At 40.1% G+C, this 18832-nt stretch overlaps 1 protein-coding gene across 1 annotated transcript in view; it reads right to left on the bottom strand.

Moving 5' to 3' along the window:
* Nucleotides 1–18832, bottom strand: part of CACNA2D1 (calcium voltage-gated channel auxiliary subunit alpha2delta 1) — a 280276-nt gene that overhangs the window by 140546 nt on the left and 120898 nt on the right. Inside the window, exon 4 of the mRNA XM_070755088.1 lies at nucleotides 12181–12240. Within this exon, the coding sequence (XP_070611189.1) occupies nucleotides 12181–12240 (60 nt within the window). The remainder of the gene's footprint in view (nucleotides 1–12180; nucleotides 12241–18832) is intronic.

The following is an 18832-nucleotide window of genomic DNA, read 5'->3' as shown; positions in this document are numbered from 1 at the left end:
GTATCCCGCCCCTCTCCGTAAACTCGGGGCGGCTCACAATAATAAAAACAATGTAAAAGAAATCTAATAATTAAATAATACATCTTTATTATTTATTATTGTATGTTATTGTATACAAGGCAGGGATTATACCCAAAACTCTTCCTTTTCCTATTGATATAATTGGAACAATTCAGGGTCCCTCTGAACTGCGAATACGGTTCAATGATACCTTCTCTTTTCCTCTGGTGATTTTACACAGAATACTCAAAGTTTCTTTTTTTTAAAAAAAAAATGCATGTGTGTTTGTGTGTTGTGTGTGATGGTTGTGCACCAGAATGACAAAAGGAGGCCAGATGGTTTTGAGTCAGGACAGGTGGGTCACAGCTCAAATCCCTTAATCTGCCAGAGAATTTGGATCTCGGCCAAATCCTATGCACAGATAGAAACAAACTTCATTAAAAACAAGTAATAGAACTGAACTCCAACTAAGCATGAATAATGAATTTGATTTGGGAAGGAATATGCCAGCTATCTATTTCTGATTAACTGTAACAAGACCGTGACGGGTTCGCTAATCTATTATTATTATTATTATTTTGGCTGTACACTTATAAAAAATAGTAATAATAATTACATCTTAAAATCTACGTAGAAAATCGGCCGCTAGCAGAAGCAACGCATGAACTGGATACAAGCAAATCGCTGATGTGATTTCCTGTATTAAATGGAGAGCTAATGATTGAACAGAAGTTTCCAATAACGCTCATTTGCCATGCTTCAAATCTCATTTGCAAACAGTGTTTGCAGGAGGGATAATAGAAACATAGAAACATAGAAGATTGACGACAGAAAAAGACCTCCTGGTCCATCTACTCTGCCCTTATACTATTTCCTGTATTTTATCTTAGGATGGATATATGTTTATCCCAGGCATGTTTAAATTCAGTGACTGTGGATTACCAACCATGTCTGCTGGAAGTTTGTTCCAAGGATCTACTACTCTTTCAGTAAAATAATATTTTCTCACATTACTTCTAATCTTTCCCCCAACCTACCACAGATTGTGCCCCCTTGTTCTTGTGTTCACTTTCCTATTAAAAACACTTCCCTCCTGAACCTTATTTAACCCTTTAACCTATTTAAATGTTTCGATCATGTCCCCCCTTTTCCTTCTGTCCTCCAGACTATACAGATTGAGTCCATGAAGTCTTTCCTGATACGTTTTATGCTTAAAACCTTCCACCATTTTTGCAGCCCGTATTTGGACCCGTTTAATTTGATCCATCTCTTTTTGTAGGTGAGGTCTCCAGAACTGGACATGGTATTCCAAATGGGGTCTCACCAGCGCTCTATATAAGGGGATCACAATCTCCTTCTTCCTGCTTGTTATACCTCCAGCTATGCAGCCAAGCCTTCTACTCGCTTTCCCTACCGTCTGACCGCACTGTTCACCCATTTTGAGACTGTCAGAAATCACTACCCCTAAATCCTTCTTTTCTGAAGTTTTAACCCTTTAACATATTTAAATGTTTTGATCACGTTCCCTCTTTTCCTTCTGTCCTCCAGACTCTACAGATGGAGTTCATGAAGTCTTTCCTGATCAGTTTCATGCTTGAGACCTTCCACCATTTTTGCAGCCCGTCTTTGGACCCGTTCAATTTGATCCATCTCTTTTTGTAGGTGAGGTCTCCAGGACTGAACACAGTATTACTCCAAATGGGGTCTCACCAGCGCTCTATACAGCGGGATCACAATCTCCCTGCTTGTTATACCTCTAGCTATGCAGTCAAGCATTCGACTCGCTTTCCCTACTGTCCGACCACACTGTTCACCTATTTGGAGACTGTCAGAAATCACGACCCCTAAATCCTTCTCTTCTGAAGTTTTTGCTAACCCAGAATTGCCAATACAACATTCAGATTGAGGATTGAGGATAATGTAAGCTTGCCATCGTGCAAAATAAAACATGCGATGCTTTCTGGGACGTAAGTGAATTTGTGGTCCATTTCCGTCCAGTGCCCCTGTTTTATTTTGTTTCTCACCACTTTCACTTTCCACCGATTAGAGGTGGGTAAATCTGAGCGTACTGTTTGCCTACACAAGCGAGGAAAAGGGTACAGCTACTAGAAGCTCGACCTAATTAGCAACACATTGATCTTTTTCTGCAACCTGGTGGGTCCAACTCCAAAAAGCAATTTGCAACTAGGCAGGTGGCTTGCCGAAGGAACCATAGCAATAAAGGTGTTTTTTTTAAAAAAATTATTTTTAACCTTGCTACCTTGGATACAGATTCAGGTGAAACCAAGTTAATCTCATCAGCCAGGGCTGCAAAAATTGTCACGACCACCAGATGGCAACAAAGAGACCCCCCCCCCAAAAAAAACCTCTCCATGCCACCTAGTGGCCCTTTAGAGTATTATATTCCCACTGAGTACCTAAAAATTCTGATTTATTTATTCATTCATTCATTCATTCATTCATTCATTCATTCATTCATTTATTTATTAGATTTGTATGCCGCCCCTCTCCGTAGACTCGGGGCGGCTCAAAACACAATAAAACAGTTCATGACAAATCTAATAATTTACAATTTAAAATATTTTTTAAAAACCCATTATTAAGCAGACATACATACAAACATACCATACATAAATTGTATAGGCCCAGGGGAGATATCTCAGTTCCCCCATGCCTGACGACAAAGGTGGGTTTTGAGGAGTTTACGAAAGGCAAGGAGGGTAGGGGCAGTTCTAATCTCGGGGGGGAGCCGGTTCCATCAGATTTATGCTGATTTATGATTGTAATAAAGATTTGATTGATTGAAATATTCTGATTGCTTAATCCTGGGAAATTTTTCAAGCTTTGGACTGGGGAAGGTGAAAGGGTCAGAGATGAAATAATAATAATAATTTAATAATTTATTAGATTTGTATGCCACCCCTCTCCAAAGATTCAGGGCAGCTCACAATAACAATAACAATACAATATAATACAAATATAATATTCAAAAGAACAAGTTAAAACCTATTATTAGTAAAAACAAGCAATACTACACAATAACAATACAAATCTAATATTAAAAAGAACAAGTTAAAACCCATTATTAGTAAAAACATGCAATACTACACAATCACACCAATTTATGCCTGAATGTCTTCTAACGTTAAGAGGTGGCCGGGCTACCACTATTTTTATTTTTAATTAATGTTTTTATACGGAACAGAAGAAAGGTGTAATAACACCCTTCCAGATTGTCACTCACATTAGAACCGACTCTCAAATTGAGGCCAAGATTGACAAGATAAGAAGAAAATGGGGTAATTTCCCCCCAAACACAAAAGCTGGATGATGAAAATGGCAAGACTCTTGTCAAACCAAGCTGCCAATTCAGAATTTCTGCACTGTTGGTTGAAAAGAGAATTGACAGCTCAATGATATCATCTATCAAAGCTGTGCTTTCTGATGTTATCTATTTATTTTAACGCAATCTGTAGGTACCAAAAAGGTCGACTGAAAATCTCTTCTTGAGATTAGTTTTGCGATATGGGGGAAAAAAATAATCTACTGCTAGAAGAAAATTATCAAGATGAGTCACATTAATGAGTCCCCAGTCCAAATCACCACTATTGGTTCACCCGAACCAGTGTGAATCATCAGAAATCTACCACCAATATTGGCTTCCTACCTGGATGGTGCGACAGTGTTATGGTAGCAAAAATGGAGCTGCGCGCACAGCTCTGGGTGACCAGTGGATGGGCGCGCACATGCATCAGAGCATGATTTGCCTTCTGCACATGCGCAGGAAGAGAAACCTTGCGAGAGGATGACCAGGCACGCACGATTTCGACAATTTTCAATGACTTTTTGCTGCTGCTGCTTCTTCTTCTTCTTCTTCTTCTTCTTCTTCTTCTTCTTCCTCTTCTTCTTCTTCTTCCTCCTCTTCCTCTTCTTCATTCTTCTTCCTCTTCTTCTTCTTCTTCTTCGATTTACCTAAATATTAATTATTTGTCTATCTCTCTCTCTCTATCAAAAATTATCCATCTATCTTCCAGCATTTTAAATCTCTCCTCCTCTTCCTCCTCCTCTTCTTTTTATCTAAATACTGTATTAATTATTTTTCCATCCATCTCTCTCTATCAATAATTATCCATCTATCTTCCAACATTTTAAATCTCGCCTCCTCCTCCTCCTCCTCCTCCTTATTTATTGTTATTGCTATTGCTATTGCTATTGCTATTACTACTATTATTACTACTATTATTATTATTATTACTATTACTATTATTGTTGTTGTTGTTATTGTTATTATTATTATTATTATTATTTAGATTTGTATGCTGCCCTTCTCCGAAGACTCGGGGCAGCTTCTGCACATATGTGAAGGCAAAAAATTGCCGAAATCTCTCGCACCCGCACAATCTTTGCTTCCTGTTCATGCGCAGAAGCCAAATATCATGCCAACACCTGCGCATGAATGCCCGTCACCCAGGCTGTGTGCACATCTATACCTGTAGCAGTGCTAAATTGCAGCCCCCACCTGCCTACCACTGAGAAAGTAGACATTCCCAGCAAAATTTGTAAAACTGTTCAAAAGCAGCCCAAAAATGATCTCCACGGTTCAAATTTCCAATCTACTGCCACGATCTTCTCAAACAACAGGAGAGAACAGCAAACAGTTGTGAAATTGGAACTTGTGTGCTGAGTAAATATTGCTCTTATTACTATTCTTTAATATTTAGAAATTTCTCCTGCCAAGGCTTTACTCTAAGTGAGATGAGAACGGCGTTGGTTTCTCATTAGAGTTTGCTAAAGCCTCTCCGTTTTTAGAACTGGTCTCACCTGGTAACCCATAATATCTAATAATAAAAGAGAACTAATGCAATTTTCTGAGAAGCCATGTAAATTAAGAGAGAGAGAGAATCTACAAATATTAGGATTTTAAATACAGAAGGTTTTTAACAAAGGGGAGCTCATAAAACGTCCCATTCTTTCAATTGAATTAAAGCATGTCCACTCGATCTTAATCCAAGGATTAACTGGATTAATGATAAACATAATCCCATGGATATTTCTCTCCACATCATATGGCAGAATCAAAGTCAAATTGTGCAGGGAGTTGCAATAATCTCATTTCCATTGGAGATTCGACCCACCACAGATCACGGTCTCTAAAAATGAGCTGCTCAAAAATACGTTGGCTTCCAGTCCCAGAATTCTCCAACCAGCGTTCCATTAACATACAATGACTAATACGTTTAGACCTGGGATCCTTAGACTTGGCAACTTTAAGATTTGTGGACTTCAACTCCCAGAATTCTCCAGCAAGCTATGTTGGAAAAGAATAGGAGAGAATAGGGAAGGGAGGGAGGGAGGAGGGAGGGAGGGAGAGAGGATGGATGGAGGGGAGAGAGAGAGAGAAAGGAAGGGAAGGTGGGAGAAGGGAGGAAGGAAAGGAGGGAGGGAGGGAAGATAGAATAGAATAGAATAGAATAGAGAAGGGAGGGAGGGAGGAGGAAGGAAAGGAGGAAGGGGTAGCTAGGAAGGAAGGAAGGAAGGTAAGGAAAAAGAAAGGAGAGAGAATAGGGAAGGGAGAGAGAAGAAAGGATGTGGTAGGTAAGTAGGACGGAAGGAAGGAAGGAAGGAAGGAAGGAGAGATGGGGAGAGAGAGGAAAATGGAGTGAGGGACGGAGGAAGGAGGGAGGGAGGAAAAAGGAAGGAAGGAAAGAAGCAGAAGAGAGGGAGAAGGGAAAAGGGAAAAGAAGGAAGGAAAGAAGGAAGGAAGGAAGGAAAGATAGAATAGAATAGAATAGAATAGAATAGAGAAGGGAGGGAGGGAGGAAAGGAGGAAGGGGTAGCTAGGAAGGAAGGTAAGGAAAAAGAAAGGAGAGAGAAGGGAGGGAGAAGAAAGGATGTGGTAGGTAGGAAGGAAGGAAGAACAGAAGGAAGGAAGGAGAGATGGGGAGAGAGAGGGAAATGGAGTGAGGGACGGAGGAAGGAGGGAGGGAGGAAAAAGGAAGGAAGGAAAGAAGGGGAAGAGAGGGAGAAGGGAAAAGAAGGAAGGAAAGAAGGATAGATAGAATAGAGAAGGGAGGGAGAGAGGAGGAAGGAAGGATGGAGGGAAGGAAGGAAGGAAAAGAAGAAAAGAAGGAAGAAAGGAAGGAAGGAAAAGAAGAAAAGAAGGAAGGAAAAGAAGAAAAGAAGGAAGGAAGGGGAAAAAAGAAGAAAAGAAGGAAAGAGTAGGGAAGACAAAGCTAATTAGCTCCATACCCATCAGCCACCTGAAAAGACTATTGTTGCCGCGGGTCAGTTCTTATCCCACTCTAGAGACTCCCGTGAGCAGAAACCAAAGAATGGACCTCTGCCCCTGAGGTGCTGATAATTAGAATTTATTTAGGCCTTGGATGCACCTGCTTTTTAAGCTTTTTAGATTTTATCTCCACGGCTGGTTTTGATTTTCACCCGTGTTAGTTTTACAGTTGTGCATAAGCTATTCTGGCCGCCGTTGTTATATGGATGACCAGGTATAACTGATTTTTATCCAAATGTTGACGAAAAATTCCTAGAAGTGTTTTTTCTAATTTCATCAAGCCAATTTCCTATTTTTCGCCAGGAAGCTTTGATCTTATCACATTCCCACCATAAATGATAGTATGAACCATATTCGTTAATTTAGCTAATTAACGGATTTGGCTAATTTAGCAGGTGTCATGTGCCATCTATAAAGCATTTTTATCCAATTCTCTTTGTAGGTTGGTGTTGTGGTTTAGCCTGAGGCTGCTCAGGGACCAGCTGTTTCTCTGCTGGCTCCATGCCCAGAGGAGGAGGACAGCGAAGAGGAGGGGGCTGAGCAGTCCGACGTGGGGAGGGGAAAGTCAGGAATGGGACGAAGGAGAACAGCATGAGAGCCCGGGGGGGGCTCTCCTCAGCCAGTAGCTTGGAGTCATTAGGGGATGAAGCACAAGCCGTCATTGACATGCGACAGAGACGGTCAGATCAAAGAAAGGAGCAATTAAAGAAGTATTATCAGCACTGAATTAGGAACAGCTGGGCTTGGGTGTGGTCCTCCTTAGCAGGGTTTAAAAGGCAGGCAAGCCCTTGAAGCCATGTGGAGTGTTATCAGTTGGAGTTACGGTGACCTGCTTTGTTCTCGGCATCTCTGTTCCTGGCTTGTGGCCCAGCAGTTTGGAAGACCCGTGGGAGGTGTAGGTCTGCTATCTACAGCCTCGTCTTGGCAGCAAGAATCCTGTATTGCTGCATGGACTTTTGCCTGCGTGGATATATCTGAAGATACAGCGTTTTCCTGTTTGTAAGGACATTTTCTGTTACCTGTGTTTTTCTTGCATTTTATAAACTGTCTTTGCCTTTTACCAGTGTGTCTGGCTTCTCTTTTTGGGTTGGTCTTGGCTTCCGGAGTGACCCAGACAGAACAGTTGGTATTCAAACCTGCATGTCAGAACGTCTACACTCAACAACACCTTCTAAACTTGACAAAGTAGCTGCGTATCCCTCTAAGCCCCTCAAGGCCTACCGTGGAGAAATCCCAACTTGGGGAAATGCAATAATCTGCGATAAGGAATGCGCATCTCTCAAACACAATTTTACTTTCATTTTAATAGCACTTGATATAATAAAGTTGTAATAGCTTTTTAATGCTTCCATGTATAATTTAAGGCTGGGGCGAACCGGATAATTGCTAAAGAGGCTGACTTAAGAATGCGGAGGAATGAGAAGATCTTGTTAAATGTACATTCAAATTAAAAAGGTGGCAGCTTTTATTACGAGCTGCCTCATAATTCCCTTTCCCTTTTCCTGGATTTTAACAGAAAGTCAATTGAAATGGACTTCATTTGCATATATTATGAGCTGTATGTTGCAGAAGCTCTGGAGAATCATAAAGATTATTGGAAAGGGAAAACGTAAGATGCAAAATTGTTGGAATTAAGGAAGCAAAAAGAGAGAAAAAAATGGCACCCTAATTTAATTATTGGTTTTCTACCCTACGGGTCACTTTAGTGTAAAAAAACCCCTAACTGGTATTTCTTCTTTTAATTCATATATATGATGCCGGTATACCTATGTTTGTATGTACATGTTGATAATATTTATCATAGCTAGAGGTATAACAAGCAGGAAGAGGGAGATTGTCATCCCACTGTATAGAGCGCTGGTGAGACCACATTTGGAATACTGTGTTCAGTTCTGGAGACCTCGCCTACAAAAAGAGATTGACAAAATTGAACGGGTCCAAAGACGGGCTACAAGAATGGTGGAAGGTCTCAAGCATCAAACGTATCAGGAAAGACTTCATGAACTCAATCTGTAGAGTCTGGAGGACAGAATGGAAAGGGGGGATATGATCGAAACATTTGAATGTGTTAAAGGGTTAAATAAAGTTCAGGAGGGAAGTGTTTTTCATTGGAAAGTGAACCCAAGAACAAGGGGGCACAATCTGACGTTAGTTGGGGAAAATATCAGAAGCAACGTGATAAAATATTATTTTACGGAAAGAGGAGTAGATGCTTGGAACAAACTTCCAGTAGATGTGGTTGGTAAATCCAACCATAAATCCATTTGTATGCCGCCCCAAGTCTGCGGAGAGGGGCGGCATACAAATCTAATTAATAATAATAATAATAATAATAATAATAATAATAATAATAATAATAATAATAAATACACAGAATTTAAACATGCCTGGGATAAACATAGATCCATCCTGAGATAAAATGCAGGAAATAGTGTAAGGGCAGACTAGATGGACCATGAGGTCTTTTTCTGCCACCAATCTTCTATGTTTCTATGTTTCTTGCCAATTGATTGATAAGACTTTGCTAGAATTGTTTCTCCTTTTGAAAAGAGTTTTTAAAAACTCTTGAAAAACTGAGACTGTTGTAAATATTAAATCCTTGATTAGTTATTTCTGGTGTGCATCTGATTACTGGGGCTCGGTGCTAAGGCAGAACACAAATTTTCAAACTTTTCAAAATTCAGTCAACTTTAAAATGTTTATTCCATCAGGTAGAAAATTGATGCTCAAGGAGAAAATCCACTTGGATTTAAGGATCAACTTCCTAACAGTGAGGACAATTAACCAGTGGAACAGCTTGCCACCAGAAGTTGTGGGTGTTCCACCATTAGAAGAGATTGGACAGCCACTCGTCTGAAATGAGATAGCGTCTCCTGCTTGAGCAGAGGGTGGGAATAGAAGATCTCTAAGGTCCCCTCCAGCTCCATTCTATTCTAAATTGGCTTCTGTGAAAATACAGTGGTACCTCTACCTAAGAACCCCTCTACTTAAGAACTTTTCTAGATAAGAACCGGGTGTTCGAGATTTTTTTGCCTCTTGTTAAGAACCATTTTCTACTTAAGAACCCGAGCCCGGAAAAATTTCCCAGGAAACCTGAGAGCAGCACGAAGGCCTGGCCAGTTTCCTGCCATTCCCCCTTTAATCCCAGCCATCTCGGGCTTTTCTGGGCTGCCAGAGGAGCCTTTAAGGAAGCTTTGGCAGTCGAGAGCAAACAAAGCATTTTCCTTTCTCTGGGCGCCCAGAGAAAGGAAACACTCCCTTCGCTCTGGGCAGCGACTGTCCTCCTCCTCCTCCTCTTCCTCCCCCTCCCACCCCAATTCTGAGCTTTTATTTCTTTCCTAATGAGTTTGCACGCATTATTTGCTTTTACATTGATTCCTATGGGAAAAATTGCTTCTACTTACAAACTTTTCTACTTAAGAACCTGGACACGGAACGAATTAAGTTCGTAAGTAGAGGGACCACCGTACTGTAGAATCTTAAAAGCTTTGCAGCGTAGAAACAGCCTGTACAGCGAGAATATGAAAGGAACTTCGGAAGAAAATATGGATTTTAATCAACAGACTTCATTAAATTGCGAGCAACATGGACGTTTTAGCAAGTTGAAATACTATTTTCTTGCCAGTAAAACAGCCTCATTATAGCAAGTGGCCACATTTGTTTTAAGAACATGCTGGCTTTTTTTTTTTTCCAGAGCTGTCCAATCTTGAAAACTAAAAGAAGGTATACATCAAGTAGTAGGGGATGAATAAATAACCATTTCCTGGTTTTGCGACATCTCGCTAATGTCGAAGACGCCTGCCGCTTTGATTGAAACAGTGATGGGTTCCTACAGATACAATCAGGTACGCAGACCCGATAGAAAAAAATTGATTTTTTTTCTTTTTTACCCTTCTGGACTCTGGGTATATTTTTCCTATCACCGTAAATTAGGTTGAATCTGTATAATTTTAGAAGAGCTGTGTATGCCTGTGTATCTATCTATCTATCTATCTATCTATCTATCTATCTATCTATCTATCTATCTATCTATCTATCTATCTATCTATCTAGCTCAGAATTTATTCTATCTATCTATCTATCTATCTATCTATCTATCTATCTATCTATCTATCTATCTATCTATCTATCTATCTTGCTCAGAATGTATTCTATCTATCTATCTATCTATCTATCTATCTATCTATCTATCTATCTATCTATCTATCTATTAGATTTGTATGCCGCCCCTCTCCGTAGACTCGGGGCGGCTAACTACAATAATAAGACAATATAAACAAATCTAATATTTAAGTTTAAGTTAAATTAAAAAACCCCAATTTAAGAAACCAATCATACATACAGACATACCAAGCATAAATCTTATAAGCCTAGGGGGAAGGGAATATCTCAATTCCCCCATGCCTGACGACAGAGGTGAGTTTTAAGGAGCTTATGAAAGGCGAGGAGGATGGGGGCAACTCTGATCTCTGGGGGGAGTTGGTTCCAGAAGATCAGGGCCGCCACAAAGAAGGCTCTTCCCCTGGGTCCCGCCAGACGGCATTGTTTAGTCGACGGGACCCAGAGAAGGCCAACTCTGTGGGACCTAACTGGTCGCTGGGATTCGTGCGGCGGTGTAGATACACTTTATATAGTAGATAATGTATATTTTTGTGTGCCTGTGTGTAATATGTTTTTACACACATGGCATATATACATAGAATTAAATAGCATATTTTGGATGTACAGCAATAGTAAATAGAGAGGGAAATTGCGTCTCTTTGAGGCGAGGAGAGACCAGGCACCCTAACCCAAACCCTTGATGTGAGTGACGTCAAGTTGGCCACCTTTAAACCACCCCCGGTCACATGATCATCAAGCCACTCCCACCTGGTCACATGATCAGCAAGCCACACCCACAGTGTGGTAGTAAAAAAAATTGCAGCCCTTACTGGATTTAAACATCTCCAAATCAGGGAAAGAAAAAAATCTTGGCATTGGAAAGTTGGAGCTAATTCTACTTTTTTGCTCTTGTGTTTGTTTCAATTGTGTTTGTTTGTGTTTGCTCTTGTATTGGAATAGAATAGAACAAAATCAGAATAGAATAGAATAGAGTAGAGTAGAATAGAACAAAATCAGAATAGAATAGAACAAAATCAGAATAGAATGGAGTAGAATAGAATAGAACAAAATCAGAATAGAATAGAACAAAATCAGAATAGAGTAAAGTAGAATAGAATAGAACAAAATCAGAATAGAATAGAGTAGAGTAGAATAGAATAGAACAAAATCAGAATAGAATAGAGTAGAATAGAATAGAACAAAATCAGAATAGAATAGAGTAGAGTAGAATAGAATAGAACAAAATCAGAATAGAGTAGAGTAGAATAGAATAGAACAAAATCAGAATAGAATAGAGTAGAGTAGAATAGAATAGAACAAAATCAGAATAGAATAGATTTGAGTAGAATAGAACAAAATCAGAATAGAATAGAACAAAATCAGAATAGAATAGAGTAGAGTAGAATAGAGTAGAGTAGAATAGAGTAGAACAGAACAGAATAGAATAGAACAAAATCAGAATAGAATAGAGTAGAATAGAATAGAACAGAATCAGAATAGAATAGAGTAGATTAGAGTAGAATAGAATAGAATAGAACAAAATCAGAATAGAATAGAGTAGAGTAGAGTAGAATAGAAGAGTATAGAACAAAATCAGAATAGAATAGAACAAAATCAGAATAGAGTAGAGTAGAGTAGAATAGAATAGAATAGAACAAAATCAGAATAGAGTAGAACAGAACAGAATAGAATTCTTTATTGGCTACAAGTGATTGTACACACAAGGAATTTTACGAAATTAAAAAAAAATCACACATAAGAAAATCAGTAAAATAATGACACGAGCTCACCGCAAATTCATCCTGCCACTGATGTTCTTTCTGGAATTTTTCCGCTGCTTCAGCCAGGCGCTATAAAGGGAAGAGAAGAGAAGAGAAGAAATTACCACGTGTTAAGCCCTTGTGCCCTCTCCTGAAGACATGGACAATAATGGGACGCGCTCAGGGACGTTTTCTAATCTTAACATAGTTTGGTGGCTAATCCGTGGAATTCCCCAGAGGAAACAGATGTAATTTGTAAACTAATATTAACATGCATTAATCAAAATCATTAGCTACAGTTCCTATGAATACGAGCTATTTTAATGTCCCTCCTGCAAGGGCCCATGTGCGTTAAAATGCGATTTTGTAGTGAAGGAAGAAGTGAGAAACAAATGCATTGGATTCGGGTTTTATTGCAAACGGATCTAAGTCATATTTGCTGAACACATAATTCTCCTTCCAATTGTTTTTTTGCTCTCCTCTAATATTTCTGCTTCGACGAAGCGGTGGAAGTGATGTGCCGGTGCCTGGAGGCTGTTGGGGTCTGGATGGGTGTCAACAAGCTCAAACTCAACCCAGACAAGACGGAGTGGCTGTGGGTCCTGCCTCCCAAGGACAATTCCATCTGTCCGTCCATTACCCTGGGGGGGGGGGGAATTATTGACCCCTTCAGAGAGGGTCCGCAACTTGGGCGTCCTCCTCGATCCACAGCTGACATTGGAACATTATCTTTCGGCTGTGGAGAGGGAGGCGTTTGCCCAGGTTCGCCTGGTGCACCAGTTGCGGCCCTATTTGGACAGGGAGTCACTGCTCACAGTCACTCCTGCCCTCATCACCTCGAAGTTCGATTACTGCAATGCTCTCTACATGGGGCTACCTTTGAAGAGTGTTCGGAAACTTCAGATCGTGCAGAACGCAGCCGCGAGAGCCATCGTGGGGCTTCCCAGATTCACCCACGTTTCTACAACACTCCGTGGCCTGCACTGGCTGCTGATCAGTTTCCGGTCACAATTCAAAGTGTTGGTTATGACCTTTAAAGCCCTACATGGCATTGGACCAGAATACCTCCAGAACCGCCTGCTACCGCACAAATCCCAGCGGCCGAAAAGGTCCCACAGAGTTGGCCTTCTCTGGGTCCCGTCAACTAAACAATGTCATTTGGCGGGCCCCAGGGGAAGAGCCTTCTCTGTGGTGGCCCCGGCCCTCTGCAACCAACTCCCCCCCGGAGATTAGAACTGCCCCCACCCTTTTTGCCTTTCGTAAACTCCTTAAAATCCACCTTTGCCGGCAGGCATGGGGGAACTGAGATATCTCCCCTGGGCCTATACAATTTATGTATGGTATGTCTGTGTGTATGTCTGCTTAATTATGGGTTTTTAAAATGTTTTTTATTTATTTATTTTATTTATTTATTGGATTTGTATGCCGCCCCTCTCCCTAGACTCGGGGCAGCTAACAACAGTAATAAAAACAGCATATAAATTATTAGCATATAATGAAAATAGCATAAAATTTATTAGATTTGTCATGAATTGTTTTATTGCTGTTGTGAGCCACCCCGAGCAGTGTTCCCTCTAATTTTTTTTTTTTGGGGGGGGCGGAAAAGTATAGTGTCTGAGCGGCACAGAAATAATAAATAAATAAATAAATAAATAAATAAATAAATAAATAAATAAATAAATAAATAAATACTGTGTGCCTATAACAGTGAGCTCATAATAGGGCAACTCTATCAATATCAAAATGCCACTTAAATAGTTGAGCTAGTTTCAAACTAGATTTTGATTTTCTTTCTCTCTTCCTTACTCCCATTCTTTTTCTTTCTCTTTTCCTTCCTCTCTTTTTTCTATCTGTTTCTCTCTCTTCCTCTCTTCCCCTCTCTCTCCTTCCCTCTCACTCTTTCCCTCTCTTTCCCTCTCGGCTTCTGGGCAGGTTTGGAAAACTCTGAGTTGATGATGGTTTTTAAGTGAGCGATTGCTCACTGCTCAGCTTAGAGGGAACTATGACCCCGAGTCTACGAAGAGGGGCGGCATACAAATCTAATAAATAATAATAATCAATCAATTCTGGTCTTCAAACGCAGAAAGAGGGAAGAAAGAAACTGGGATGGACTTTCTCTAAATCAAGATATTTTTCTACCTCTTGAGAAATAGAAAAATCAACCGTGTAAGGGAAAGGACCAAACGAGAAAGACACTTGTAAGTTGTAGCATTTATATAGTGAACCGTGTGAACTTTTTTGCTGACTTTCGAGAAGGAGATGCGAGTCGGACAGGCGAGAAAGATTTTTTTTCTTTTTTAAAGGAAGAATAGTCACATCAACTGTCAGCCTGCAAACTAGCTGGCCATTCAAAGCTTGGCCTCCCTGTCCCGAGAGATGTGACTAATTCTATGAAAAGGTTTTTTCATGCGCTGTCATCTACGGAGAGAGAGAAAAGCCAGGGAGGAATTATATCTGATCTCCAACTCCCAAGAAGGTTGATTCAGCCTTCAAACCTTCAAGCAATATTTCTGGTCATGTCTTTATCTCTCCTCGACCATCATCTGACAGCTTGAAGGCATCTCACTGTCATGAAAGAGGACTCCTTTTGTCCTCTCTACAATGGCTTCCTTCTAAATGCATTGAAAGGGGGTCTCGTTTGAGGACCTCATAGGAGACTGGGCTACATTTACATGATGGGAAGTGGGAATTCCATCAGTCAAAAATCAGAAGGAGTTTTTATTATTACTTTTTATTATTAAAAGTCACCGGCTTCTATGAGCAAAGGGTCATGTCATCAAATGAAATGGCAGGTCACAAAATTCGGTGGGTCTATTTCTTTTATATTATATTATATTATATTATATTATATTATATTATATTATATTATATTATATTATATATATATATATATATATATATATATATATATATATATATATATGATTTTTAAAAACTCACAAGTTCACAGAAGCCAGCGGTAACAGCTGTCTCAGCTAGCAACAGAAATTTTACAGCTCAATTGTAGTCGCAAGTCAAGGATTACTTGTTATATGTTGTGTGTGTGTTTTATATTATAAAAATCAATAAAAATATCAATAGAAAAAAAGCAAGTCAAGGATTACTCATCCTTGAGTGATTGACATCTTGAAGATGTTACAAAAACAATAGAATTATAATTCTTAGAATTATAATTGAAGGGAAGAATAGAATAGAATACTGGAATGAAGGATGGGATAGGATAGGATAGGATAGGATAGGATATTAGAATGAAGGATTTATTTTATTTATTTTATTTATTAGATTTGTATGCCGCCCCTCTCCGAAGACTCGGGGTGGCTAACAACAACAAAGTAAACAATGTAACAAATCTAATATTAAAAAATAATCTAAAAAACCCCCAATTTAAGAGACCAATCATATAAACAAGCATACCATGTATAAATTCTATAAGCCTAGGGGGAAGGGGGAAAATTTCAATTCCCCCATGCCTGACGACAGAGGTGGGTTTTAAGGAGCTTGCGAAAGGCAAGGAGGGTGGGGGCAACTCTGATATCTGGGGGGAGCTGGTTCCAGAGGGTTGGGGCCGCCACAGAGAAGGCTCTTCTCCTGAGTCCCGCCAAATGACATTGTTTAGTCGATGGGACCCGGAGAAGGCCAACTCTGTGGGATCTAACCGGTCGCTGGGATTCGTGCGGAAGAAGGCGGTCCCGGAGGTAGGATAGGATAGGATACCGGAATGAATAGAATGAATACTAGATACTAGAATGAAGAATAGGATAGGATAGAAGAGGATAGCTAATAGGAAGGAGGAGAAAAATAATTAGTAAATTATTTGACAGTGTCGAGGGAATTATTTGTTTAGCAGAGTGAGGGCATTCGGGAAAAACTGTCCTTGAATCTAGTTGTCTTGGTGTGCAGGGCTCTGTAGCCATGTTTTGAGGATAGGACACTCTTGCGCATGAGATTTTGCAGATTATTGGCAATTTCTTGCTTCTGCGCATGCACGGAAGCATATATAACCACCGAGACCTCGCGCGAGATTCCACTTGCTGTGCATGCACAGAAACCAAATCTCACGTGGGCGTGAGCATCAAGGTCACAGAGATGCGCGCACATCTCAAATTCCGCTGCCGGAATCCCAATCCCAGTTGTACCGAGCGCAACCCGCTGTACAGAGCGTTGGTGAGACCACGTTTGGAACAATACTGTGTCCAGTTCCGGAGACCTCAGCTACAAAAAGATATGGATAAAACTGAACGGGTCCAAAGACGGGCTACAAAAATGGTGGAAGGTCTTAAGCATCAAACCTACCAGAAAAGACTTCATGAACTCCATCTGTCTAGTCTGGAGGACAGAAGGGAAAAGGGGGGACATGATTGAAACATATTTAAATATATTAAAGAGTTAAATAAGGTTCAGGAGGGAAATGAATTTAATAGGAAAGTGAACACAAGAACAAGGGGATACAATCTAAAGTTAGTTGGGGGAAAGATCAAAAGCAACATGAGAAAATATTATTTTACTGAAAGAGTAGTAGATGCTTGGAACAAACTTCCAGCAGATGTGGTTGGTAAATCCACAGAAACTGAATGTAAACATTCCTGGGATAAACATAGATCCACCCTAAGATGAAATACAGGAAATAGTATAAGGGCAGACTGGATGGACCAGGAGGTCTTTTTCTGCCGTCAGACTTCTATGTTTCTATGCCATTGTTCTGCGCATGGACAGAAACACCATGTGCGCACGAACCGGCAGTAAAGCCCACTGCAACAATATCGCCAAAAAGGCTTCCAGAGTTGTTAACCTGATCCTACATAGCTTCTCCTCCGGCAATCTCACACTACTGACTAGAGCCTACAAAACTTTTGCCAGACCCATCCTAGACTACTGCTCATCTGTCTGGAGCCCATACCACATCTCGGACATCAACACCCTTGAAAATGTCCAAAGATATTTCACCAGAAGAGCCCTTCACTCCTCCACTCGAAACAGAATATCCTACGAAAATAGACTAACAATCCTGGGTCTAGAAAGCCTAGAACTACGGCGCCTAAAACACGATTTAAGTATTGCCCACAAGATCATATGCTGCAACGTCCTACCAGTCAATGACTACTTCAGCTTCAACCGCAACAACACAAGAGCATGCAACAGATTCAAACTTAATATTAACCGCTCTAAACTTGACTGTAAAAAACATGACTTCAACAATCGAGTTGTCGAAGCGTGGAACTCATTACCAGACTCCATAGTGTCATCCCCTAACCCCCAACATTTCTCCCCTAGACTCTCCACGATTGACCTCTCCAGGTTCCTAAGAGGTCAGTAAGGGGCGTACATAAGTGCACCAGTGTGCCTTTTGTCCCCTGTCCAATTGTCTTTCCTTATCTCATATATCATATATATTCTCTCCCTCTCATATATTTCTCTTCTTTTTTACATACTATCTTTATATATATTACTCAATGTCTATTCTCTTCCATATGTATTGTGTATTGGACAAAGAATAAATAAAAATAAATAAATAAAAATAAATAAATAAAATAAAGGGTTTCAGAACCCCCTACAGGGTGCCATCCATACTTCCTTAAATACCTGAAGCCCACGTTCCTCTTCATGGCATTGAGCAAATAACAAAGGCCGATTATTTACTCCCGATTAATTCCTACTGACAAGTCTTAACGCAACCCTCCAATTAAAACGAAGTAGGATCCTAAATCCTGGAGCATTAAAATGTCCCGCAAACCATTTCTTTTTTACATCCAGGAGAATGAGATCATTAGGAAGCCATTATACATAAACAGGAAGCCAACATGATGCGGTACAATACCGGCCCTGCCTGACCGCCGCCTCGCCAAATCTGGAATCCTGTTTCCCAGCGAAATTAGATTATCGCCATAAAGTGCTTTACATCTGCACAGCGCTGGGGTGGGTGGAGGGCAAGCGAAATTAGATCCAGGATCTGCTCTTGGGAGAATATTTTTGCTTAACTAATGAGCTTGCCTTCACTGGAAGCACGAAAGGGAGACAGCTCACCCTGCCTAGAAGGTTCCAGGTCGTTTTATTTTTATATTTTTATATTTGGCAATGAAAAAGTAACTGAAAAACATTTCACAATATGTTTATTTGACTCTTTTTTTTTATGTTTCCGGAAAGCCTTACAAATATGTCTCCTGCCCTCTCTCCCTCCCTCCCTTTTTTCCTTTTCTTGTTTTCCTTCCTTCCTTCCTTCTTTCCTTCCTTCTTTTGCTCTTTCTTTCTTTTCTTCTTTCTTTCTTTCTTTTTCTTTCTTTCTTTTCTTCTTTCTTCCTTCCTTTCCTTTCCTGTTTTTTCCTTCCTTCTCACCTACCTTTTTACCTTCCTAGGTTTTTTTTTCTTTCTTTCTTTCTTTCTCTCTCTCTCTTTCTTTCTTCCTTCCTTCCTTCTCTTTTTCTCATTTTTACCTTGCTTCCTTTCTCTTTTCCTTCCTTCCTTTCTTCCCACCTATCTACCTTCCTGTTTTTCCCTTCCTTCCTGCTTTACTTACTTACTTTTTTTACTTTACTTACTTTTTTTACCTTCCTTCCTTTCCCTTTTCCTTCCTTCCTTCCTTTCCTTCCTTCCCACTTATCTACCTACCTGTTTTTCCCTTCCTGCCTGCATTACTTACTTATTTACTTATCTTCTTTCCTTCCTTCCTTCCTTCCTTCCCACCTGT

The sequence above is a fragment of the Erythrolamprus reginae genome, chromosome 6, assembly GCF_031021105.1.
Source record: "Erythrolamprus reginae isolate rEryReg1 chromosome 6, rEryReg1.hap1, whole genome shotgun sequence".
Classification (NCBI taxonomy): Eukaryota; Metazoa; Chordata; class Lepidosauria; order Squamata; family Dipsadidae; genus Erythrolamprus; species Erythrolamprus reginae.
Note: the sequence above shows the minus strand (reverse complement) of the source record. Positions and strands in the feature narration are given on the sequence as shown.